Raw genomic sequence first — 11,256 nt, 5'->3', positions numbered from 1 at the left:
ATCATGCTGTAAACCATAAATACATACAATTGTATTTGTCTATTATACCCCCACAAAGCTGGGAAATGGATCTTTAAGGGGGAGAGGCACAGCTCCCCCAAATGTCGGGACTACGATGGGGTACCCAGGAGAGCGAGCACACGGAGAAGGTAAGGTTGTGTTTCCCTTTCTCCAGAAGCATGTCCTGGGCGGGGAGTGCGTCTCAACTTTCTCATCCATAACATAAGACCATCCCAATGGACACCCAATAATGCCCACGGTCCTGATCTTCTAAAGCTAGGGGTTATCACAGTGCCAAGGTCCAGTTTTTGTACCCATTCATCTCGAAGCCTACTTGGGGTTTCACTGGGTCTGTGAACAGCCTTACAAAAGGGCAGACAGACATATGGGGATAAACATTTCTGTGCTGGTCTTGAGGATTCACTGATCCCAAGTGGCTAATTCAACCCCACACATGACATTCACTGTTCCTGTGTCCTCATCTTGTTACTTGGAAATTACTTTGGGCTTCCAGTAGCAGACATTGGGAATTAATCCCATAAACAGGGGAAGGGGGTGTTCTCTGTCGGAGGGACCCTAGGCTGGCAGCCTCCTTGCAACTCCAAGTTCTACTGTCCTTTGCCTCATGGCCTCAGGATGGCTGTAGCAGCTCCAGGCTGTGGGAAGAAGGGCTTTCCATTCCAGGCTGTGGGAAGAAGGGCCTTCTTCCCAGCTGAGTCAGCCCCTATTAAGGGGATTCTGCAGATGTCCTTACTTCAGGACTCCTGTTTCCATCCATAGAAACACCTGGGAATTGAGAAATGGACTCTTTGAAGTGAGCATACACCTCAGGGGGCAGGGTTGGTCTCATCAGCCTAAAGGTGAGACGGGCCTTTATAATGACTTGTCTAAGGTTTTTGATACATCATTTCCAAATTAAATGAACCATCATTGCCAAATTAAATGATACATAATTTCCAAATTAAAGGATACATCATTGCCAAATTAAATGATACATTGTTGCCAAATTAAATGATACACCATTGCCAAACTAAATTGCTTATTTAGCAAACGGAAAGGTTCCAGCTGGCTTATAAGGCTCTGGAATTTCTGCAAGAAACCTCTTGGGCGCTTTTTTTTCTTTTCTTTTTTCTTTTAACTTTCTTCCTCTTTGTTCTTTCATCCTTTATGACTCTCTTGTCTGCTTCTCTGAGTCAGAGTCTTTTTGAGTGAAACTTTTTTTTCCCAGCTCACAAGACACTGCAAACATGCGACTTTACATATATACATTTCAATGCAAAACTGAGTCAGAAAATCAGACCTGCAGCAGGGAGGGGGGAGACGCTGGGCCAGCAGGGGTGCTGCCTGCAGATAACACTGTGGGAGGCAGCTGCACAGAGCCCCAGGACGATGATAAACGGAATGCATTCCAGGGGTTGGGGCATGGCCCGGCTGATTTACAACCAGACTGAACAAGTCTTACTTAATCTCCAGGGCTCTTTGTCTTTACTTGTGTGAAACCTTGACAACTGGTCTAACCAGTTAGACCCACCGTAGCTTAACTAAGTGCCCGGAGGCAAGACAGACCTCTCCCCTTCAGTGTCTGCTCCAAGCCAGCTGGAAACAGGAGTTTCCTCCCACAAGAGGTTGGTGCTGGGTCGGCAGACACACCAAATGGGGAGCTTGGGGCAACCGCGGAACCCCCAGGGCTGCCTGCCAGCTCCCGTGTCTGGCTGCCGTCCTCTCCTACTACTGCATGCTCTGCGTGAGCATGACCAGGCTTTGAGGGGCATAGGGGTCCACCTGAATATCCAAACTAGGGAAATTTTTGAAGAAAACGGTCAGCTTTGGCTGGCCCCATAGATCAGCCAGTTAAACATCGGACGGAGCATTCACGGGCACAGTGGGCTGTTCACAGGAAAAGCACACAGTGAGACCCTTAACCTCTCACACCATGCTAAAGAATGAATGCTAAATCGACCAGGACTTAAATGGAATGCCAAATCCACCAGAGATGTAAATGTTAAAAAAGAAAGAAAAGAAAAGCAAAAAAAGAAAAGGAAAGAAGAGAAAGAAAAGTAAAATGTGAAAAAAAAAAAAAAAACTCTGCAAAATCTTTGTCCTCTTGGGTTAGGAAGACATTTTTAAAGATAAGACAGTCAAAGCCTGACCTACTTTATGAAACTCGGTAAGTGAGAGTTTATCAAAATGCAAAACTTGTGTGCTTCAAAGAGGACCTTAAAGAAAAGGAAAAGAGAAGCCACAGATCTGGAGAAAAGTATTTCCAAATGACTACCACTCCATAATAAGGAGAGAAGCCATCTAAGAAGTGCGCAAAAGATGTACAGTCATTTTACTAAAGCAGATATGAACCACTAATAAGCACGTATAAGGGTAATTGGTCTGCGTTTCTTTACTCAGGAGTGGCCCCGGGGAAGGAGCCCGGTTCTGCTTCAACTTGTTTGCAATCCCACGGGGAAGGAGCCCGGTTCTGCTTCAACTTGTTTGCAATCCCACGGAAAGCTTATCAGCACCCCGCTGTTCAAGTGCATCCATACTGCACAATGGCCTCAGCAAGATAGGATCAAGTGATACTACTATACTGTGTCCCTCTGCATCTACACACGTCACCCACTCAGAACAGTCACTACTTCTACAGGTGCTTCTTTCCTCCTGCCCCAAAATAATTGGTAAATATTTCCAGAGCAATAAAATGTAAACACACACACACACACACACCACCTTTTATGTACCAAAATATTAGTGATAGTACACCTCAAATCACATCTCTTGGGGTCTCAAGTTATACAACTGTGTAGTCCTGACCTTACATAGCAGTTTCTGGCACTGGCCTCTGTTTAGGGAACAACATCTTATTATTACTCTTAGGCAGATGTTACTTAGAAACTCGCAGAATGTTTTAACTCTCATTGCATAAGGACATGTCACAGGGCCTGCCCTACAGAGAACTCAATACTGTGGGATAGATGGATGGATGGATGGATGGATGGATGGATGTGTGGAGGGACAGATAGATGGATATATGGATGGATGGAGGATGGATGGATGGATGTGTAGATGGACAGATGGATGGATGTGTGGATGATGGACGGATGGATGGATGTAAGAGTGGACAGCTGGATAGATGGATGAAAAGTGGTATGATAGGTGAAGAAGTGGATGAAGGATGGGTGGGTGAGTGCTTGGATGAAAGGATGGGCTGATGGATGGACGGATGGATGGAATGAATGAATATGAAACATTGTAAAACAATACTAGGAAATGGGTAGCTTCCCTGGAGAGACCTTAGAGAATTTCACACAGTGAGAAGTAAACAGTTCTACATATTTTACAGCTACTAGCAATTCTGAAAAAAGGGTTGGTGATTTTAATTTACCATAGGACAAACACCCATGTCCCTTTCCTCTGCTACATATAAAATATTATTCTGATGGCTCAGAATGCATGCAAACACACACCAGAAGGGACACCATGCTGCTGTTTTATAATTTTAATTGAAGTGCATTAGCATCCATTGAAATCAGAAGATATAGACCAGAATGCATAACAGAAGTCTGTGTTGAACAGACACCTTAAGCCATTGAACTACTGTCCAGAAACAGGAGTTCTCTTCCCCCACAGAAGCTGAACCAGACTCAAATATTCATCACCTGGACTCCTCCTCCTCAAGTATGTCAGACTCGGGCTCCCGCTTTTCGTAACCCAACACCACAGCACCCAGCACCCCTGGTCTTTCCCCAGAACAAGTTCATAGTGTTACTCTAATGGTTGACTACTATCCCAACTCAATCCCTATAAAGGCTGTATCTTCACTTAGCCCCAGAAGTATCATATGTGTGATCCCAACCATGACAGCAGACCATTAGCCACCCAGACATAAAGGAAACAACCCCTCTGTAACTCCCGTCTTACAAAAAAGCTCACACCACAACTACCATCATGCACTCCTCCAGATTCCCCTACCCAAGGGCTCACCTGCTTGACATGATGTCAAAGTAGTCAAACACACCCACCACGTTAGAGCATAGCCACCACGAGGTGGTCCCAACCTGTCTGTAGGAAACCCTTTGATGTTCCACAGTATGTGCATGATAGACAAACCATTCTAACTTGAAAAAACAAAAATCACATTTCCCTTTCTTCAGCATGGTGGTTCCCACTTTTAGGAGGTGGCCACGAGCTGTGACACTGAGAACTGTTCCAACACACTGCATAAATTCACAAAATTAGGATACTTCTGAAGATGAGGATTTCCTATAGAATAAAGCATCCAGTCTCATAAAACTGAGAATTCTCTCCCAAACAGCAGCGTTGAAATGGTCTGAGGAACACGGTGACTTGACTCGTTATTTAGGACTGAGGTAGTGATATCCAGCAGAGCACAGTCAATTGTGATGGACGGCAAACAGATCCGCCTCTACACAAATACCCTCTCCAGATCCTGGTCATGTGAGTGAGGTGTCATCGGAACCACCCAGAGTAAGCCGTTGGTTCTCTCCAACCAAGAAGGCACCCCATCTGCCATGGTGGCCAGAAACTCCCTTCCATGTTCCAACCAGCATTTCTCAAGTCGGGCATCCGCCAACAGCACTTGGCAGTCACACCAGGTTTTGCAGAAGAGAAACAACAGCTGTGTGTTGCTCAGACATGCTCCACAAAGTCTACACGAGAGTCACCCTCAAGATGTCTGAACGTCTACCTAGTCCCCAGGGAAAGGACTTTCCATCATCAAGGCTTCCTGAGGTCCTGAATACATATACTGGTGTCACTAGCTGAGGGGCAGAAGAGAATCTGCAGGGATGTCCAACCTTATGTGGGATAGAGATGGTAGCACTGCCCAAGGCACCATCTTGGAACTCCTTGAAGCAAGACCAGAGAGCATGAATAAGGGTCTACCAGAAGTTTATCCCATTTGCAGAGAAGGAATGACATCTCAGGGAAGCCAAGAAGGCATGGATAGCTTGGATCAGCAGAGCAGGAGGGTAGGGGGGGCTTTAAGCTTGGATTTTTATGGTCTACATTATTTTGTGAGGCACTCAAGTTGGTCAGCCATAAATAGAGGCACATGGTTGAACACCTGTTCCCTCCAAAGGGCCTGGAGGTGTCTGTGCTCGCGGGACCATGCAACAGAACACTGCCTAACCACACACAGCACAACATGACCCCTGGAGTTACTGCAGAAACCGGTCCAACTTCTCCTGGATGCGGGCGAACGCATCCTTCCCCATGTAATCGATGCGTCCCTCCTCCCATTTTCTCCTTTCTTCCTCGGGACTCAGCTCCTTGACCTTCTCTTCGATGGAAATCTCGAAAACAGACATGGCCAGGTCAACCTAGGGAGGACAAGCAGACAGAAGATGGTTTCTGGGGCCATCACAGGATAACAGAACATCCGGCTTAGCAAGCGGTTCTACAAAGGAATCCCAGTTCTTTGGAACACAATACATACTGAGATTCATACTCTTAGAAGATGCTTTCCCCAGCCACGTTTTGTGAAATCTTATAAAATACCAGTGTATCCATTTTACACACACACCTGTACCCATTTAATGCTTTGACACGCCTGAAATCTCAATGTTCTGTATCACCATATACAATCAAATTACATGACATCAGGAAAACGTTCACCATATAAGAATAAAACCTACAGTAGTTTGGACAGCCTGCCCAAGCCATTTAAATAATAACCCGTGGTTTTCTGGTTATGAATGGCAGAGATTTTAATCTTCTTAAAGCCAAAATATGAGAGCATATATAAACACACACATGTGCAAATACACACACACACACACTCACACACACAGATGCTACAGGTGACACTCTCGGTGTTCCCCAGATGCTGTGTGTGTTGGTGGGATGATACCACGTGCCTGATGGTTACATCGGAATTTCGATGCCACTGGGAATATGGGACTTTCTACTCTGATTATTTGCAACAGTGTGTTTGAAGAGTCTGTACGAGTAATTTTCTACCCTTGTTCCCATTACGTTGTGTTCAAACACAGCCGTCCCATTGGCCAAGGAAATAGCAAGAGTTTAAAAAAAAAAAAAATTTAGAGTTAAAAAAAAATGTTTAAAAAACATTGAGTTTAAAAGAAAAGAGTTTAAAAAAAAATGTCTTCCATTAGACCTTAGTCCTTCTTTCCTCTAAGAGCCCTTGGATTCAGGCTCAGGGTACGTCTAGGAACTAAAACTTTCTGGAATCAACAGGACCCATAAACTCCTTTGATGTTTTGACACACGATATTATACAAAATAGCGAGGGTCATCCACGGTAGAGTGGAGACACGCAACAGAGGAAACATCAACTCGCCCCCGTTACATGTACAAGTCACGGAGTGCCAGCCTCCTGGGTGCTTACAAGGTTCCCTCACCAGGAGGCATCCCCTGCAGACTCATCACCCCAGAAGGTGGGAGTGTTACCGGTGCCATTTTGCTGGGAGCCGCCCTGACAGTAGGGCTGGCACTAACCTATACAAGCCAGGCACAATCATGGATTCTTCCAAACCAGTGCTGGGTCTAACCCTACCCTCACTTCCTGCCTTCCCAGGTGGGCATCCCCATCTCCACCTCATGGATTAGGGAAGGTAATGAGCTCACCAACCATCCCAAAGCCACCACACCACATGGCTGAGCTGTTAAACGACATCTGCCCAGTAGCACATCCATACCATGTTACCCTCTAACCACAGAGTCTCAAAGTCCTACCGTAGGAGCTGGATATGTTCACCATGCCACCAGCAGCATTTCAGAGGAAACCCTATCATGGACACCTCTGAGATAAGTTCAAAATACTGCATTTGGCCTTTACTACATGGACAAAAGAAAAGGGAGACAAAGTATTTTCTCCACTTTCTAGCAATACCAGAAGTACTGCTTTTCTCCGGCAGTACCTTCTACTCAAGGTGTCGTGCAAACTAAAATATGTATTATATAGTGGGCCATCTTGCAAATATTGCTATAAACTAAATATCTGTATCCCCCCAAAATTCATACCGATCCCCAACAAGATGGTATGAGGAGAGGGGCCTTTGGGTCATGAGGGTAGAGACCCCATGAATGGGATTAGTGTCCTTATAAAAGGGACCCCAGAGAGCTCCCTCGACCCTTGCTCTGTGTGAGGACACAGCAACAAGATGAAGGTCTGTGAACCACGAAGCAGGTCTCAGCTTGACCTTGGACTTCAGGCCCCCAGAACTGTGAGACATAAATGTACCATGAGCATAAACACCTCAGGCTATAGTAGTCAGCTAATAGCCACTCAAACAGACCCATATTCAATACTAGCTTTCATCAGAACCCAATGCCCAGCTCTAGAGCCATATTAAGTATTGCGTAAAGACCAAAAGGTGTCATTCAATCACTGTTCGAAAAGGATTTGTTTTTTTTTCAATTGCTTTCATTCAATGTATGCATGGAAAGAAGAAAACTTAAGACGGAGACATCTGTAAGAGGTGGGAAAGCATGGCATGCACCATTTGAGTCCAAATGTTCGCCCTCAGATTTTTCATCATTATCCTCTTCATTTGAGACATTGGCTCACTAAGCAATCATTCCAATGCTCGCCCACCATACGGAAGAACAGCAAAGCCCCAGACCGTCAATTAACTGTTGCAGAACAGTGTTTAAAGAGACAAAGGCCGTGATGATTCAGGACGGCAAAGAAAGTGACCAAGCACCCCAGGCAAATGCTGGAAAGGAGAAACAGATGAATCAGAGGCAATGAGAGAAGCAGGCAGGCTTAGTTCAACAATGCCAGGCTGGGCCTTGAGGTAACAGTTGGTGCGTGAGGACTGCCGACCCCAGTGATGGTGGGCAGCATCCAGCAGGAGGGCCTGGCAAGATAATTAGGGTACCACCTCCAAAGAATCCTGAGGAATGGGGTCCCCGGTGACATCCACAGGGGGCTCCTGGCTTGGTTCCAAGATTTCCACAGATGGGCCACCTTCTGCTTTATCCGCGGGCTGCTAGAAACATAACCATTCCATCGTTAGTCTGCAGACGGCTTCAGGCGACTACAGTTTTAACCACAAGGACTGAGAATTCCACCAGGGAGAAATGAGATCAAAGGAACGTGTCTTGTCGAATGGCCCTTTCCACAAAGACTAGAAAGGGGAGTTCCCCCCTCCCACCTTCTCCCCTCACACCCACCATTTCTCACACAAGATGAGAGGCTGGAAGTTTTTATGGGATGCACCAAAGGTAATTTTTCAGCCAAGGATTCAATGGCAATTCACCCCTGAATAATGTGGGGTTAAGTGTATTGACCCACACACGGTCGAAAATCCACATATAATTGTTGACTCTCCCGAAACTAAACCATAAATAGCCTAGTGTTGACCAAAAGCCTTACCAATAACATTAAAAAGTCAGTCAACAGATATTTTGCATATTCTATATATTTGCATAATCTATATATTATAGCCTGTATTCTTACAATAACGTAAGCTAGAGAAAAGAAAATGTGATCGAGTCAATCATAAGATGTGAAAACACATTTATAGGACCGTACTGTATTTATTGAAAAAAATGGGTGTATAAGTGGACCCATGCAGTTCAACCCTGTGTTGCTCAAGGGTTATAAACTATATCATTTATACCAAAGGTCCATGGAAGCATTTTACTAAGCTCGTGTCTCAATGAGCACAGCAGAGTCTGAGTTCAAACTTCTTATGAGGCACAGTAAGAAAAGTCCAGAATCCTGAGGGAAAATTTAGCAAAAACAGGGGTAGGACTCATAATCCTTCAACACTACTATTAAACATGGGTCCAAAATCCTACCAAAAAAAAAAATTATTTTTAAGGAAGAATATATGTCCTGGTGATGTTACACCTTTGTCATTTCTAACTCTTCCTAAAGGAAAATGGACTAACCAAATGACCAACAGAAATTGAAACAGATACCCAGGTCCTATATAGACTGATTAATCACAAAATGTGTTCAAGGCTCAGAAAACCATTCAGAAAGATCAAGGATGAAGAAGAAAAAACATGGGGTGTCTTCTTTGGTATTCGATGGACAAAGACACACCAAGAGAACAACAGGAGGAGACACAGATGTGTGTAAGGAGTGTAAATGAGGTGTACCGAGGAGGTCTGGGTCTCTGAGGAGTCTGCACATTGGGGGGAGGGTGGCGACAATGGGTCACACCTCACTCCAGCGGATGTCTCAAGTTCAGGCCACCCTATCGTCTGTCATAAAGAAAGAAAGAAAAGGAAATTAGGACAAACGTCTTGCAAATATCTGAAAACACCCAATCTATTTTGTTTGCCTCCGCGATACAAAGCAGCGTGACAAGGAACCAGTGATGCCAGGTTCACCAATTCCTGCGTCTGCTCTTCTGTCCCCATCTTCCTTGTACCAAAGTGGAGCCACACGATGACTTCTCACCCACACCACTGGGATGCCATGTGAGTCACGTCCACTGACGCAGGATACTTTTATTACCTTCTTTACTCACAGGTCAGGTGAAGAACAAGTTCCATCCAACCTCTTTCAACTGGGGTTCCACAAGAAAACAAACCCTTCCAGAAAGCAACTCGACTGACTGTTTTCCCAGTGCCTCTAAGGATGGTCCACAGCTAAGATCATGCCAGGAGCAAAGGAGACAATATAATGCATGGTGTGCAATGACTGGCTTCAGCAGGAAGGCCTAACTTTCTTTCAGGGAGCCACAGTGGACAAGGAATTCCCTAGAAGAAGCTGGACCAGAACTCCAGGAGGATCCTGGACCCCCTGGTGACTGCCTGGAGCCCAACATGCCTTTGGCACCACAGCTGATTGGGACCCAGACATAGACTTTTACCTATTTGCGGCTATTTGTTATACAGCAAGCCTAAGCAATTCATGGTCAGGAAGCAAGTTTGTGCCCACAGCTGGGGGCCATAAATGGTTCAAAGGCTTCTGCAAGACTGTCTGTCACAGAGGCTAGAAAATACTGAGACACTTCCCAGCTGTCCCTGCAAACACACTGCAAAATCATGTGGGCGGGGTGGGTTGCACGTGTGATAGGAAAATAGTAAATGCATCTGGCAGCCCAGTCCTCTTTGAGGCAACCAAGAAGCTGTAGGAAGATTATGAGCAGACAGTTTAGCCACACAATGAAGCTGAGGAACCTATAAATGATGAGGGATTCAGGAGGGACCCTCGGAACACCACAGGCTTTCAGGACGGAATGCACTTAAAAAGGAAGACTGGAAATAGTGCAGCTCTTACAGACACAGAAGCCCAATTTCACACCAGCTCAACTTCTGACCGGGTGTGGGCAAACCACCTCTATGAAAACTTCCTGCCGGGAGGAGTGGGGAGAAAAGAAAAAAGAAAACAGGGGGAAAAAGCAATGCTTTCTGGATGATGATGGTAATATGACAGAACTCCCCGTGATCTCTGTAATTTTTCCATATGCAGTGTGTTGTGTGGTATCAAAAATCAACTAGCACAGAGCCACATGAGACCAAATGAATGAAGATCAAGAGGAAAAACAAAATCAAACCATAAGAACAGATCCACATGAAATCCAGATATAAGATTGATCAGACATGGACTATCACCAAGTACAAGAAACACTTTAAAGGGACAAGTTGGAGAATTTCAATGAAGTATGGAAACTGCCCTATTAAGTATTTGATGTTTATTGGGGTCAAAAACTCAATAAATGAAATTAAGTGTTCAGGATGTGTGTTTAACAACTGATTAAACGCCATTAAAGAGAAGGTCGGTTAACTGGAAAGTAGGCCAGTAGAAAGAAGCATGGAAAGACAGGTAGGAGGAGACTATAGAGAAGGGAGTCATGGATAGAGCAAACGTGGTAACAAGTCATACGGAAGATGTAATTGGGATTACAGAGGGTAGGAGAGTGCGGAGAGGGAAGGAGAGAAAGAGGGAGAGAGGAGAGAGAGAGAGAGAGAGAGAGAGAGAGAGAGAGAGAGAGAGAACAGGCAGAAGGAAAACAGGGTCAAGCTACAATCTCCCCGTAGAAAGAATATAAAGAATCAAAAACCCAGAGCCATAATTATAAAACAGATGACCAAAGCCCAAGACAGAAATCTTAAGAGCAGCCAGAGCAAAGAGACAAATGACCCTCAAACACATTCACATGAGCCTGGAAGATTAATTTGCAGAGCAATAATGGCAGTCAGAAGATTAAGAAACATCATCCGAGTGCCCTCTTAAAAAGTACTACCAAGTGAGAATTCTACCTCCAGGAAAATATGGCCCCACATGAAGGTTAAATAAAGGAATTGTTGGATATACAA

General features: G+C 44.9%; 2 protein-coding genes across 5 annotated transcripts in view; both read right to left on the bottom strand.

Moving 5' to 3' along the window:
- The window catches only part of XG (Xg glycoprotein (Xg blood group)), a 191,436-nt gene that overhangs the window by 106,424 nt on the left and 73,756 nt on the right, over positions 1-11,256 (bottom strand). The gene's annotated exons all lie outside the window — the stretch shown is intronic.
- Positions 3,476-11,256, bottom strand: part of GYG2 (glycogenin 2) — a 36,849-nt gene continuing 29,068 nt past the window's right edge. For 2 of the 4 annotated variants that reach the window (XM_059158530.1, XM_059158531.1), the window contains exons 9-11: positions 9,088-9,192; positions 7,860-7,967; positions 3,476-5,333 (exon numbers count right to left, since the gene is read on the bottom strand). In XM_059158530.1, coding sequence (XP_059014513.1) covers positions 5,172-5,333; positions 7,860-7,967; positions 9,088-9,192 — 375 coding nt within the window. In that variant the 3' untranslated portion in view covers positions 3,476-5,171. The remainder of the gene's footprint in view (positions 5,334-7,859; positions 7,968-9,087; positions 9,193-11,256) is intronic. The other 2 variants (XM_059158532.1, XM_059158533.1) reach the window with 2 other exon arrangements.

This window comes from Mustela lutreola, chromosome X, assembly GCF_030435805.1.
Source record: "Mustela lutreola isolate mMusLut2 chromosome X, mMusLut2.pri, whole genome shotgun sequence".
Classification (NCBI taxonomy): Eukaryota; Metazoa; Chordata; class Mammalia; order Carnivora; family Mustelidae; genus Mustela; species Mustela lutreola.
The sequence above is the reverse complement of the archived record's forward strand: the minus strand, read 5'-3'. Positions and strand labels throughout refer to the sequence as shown.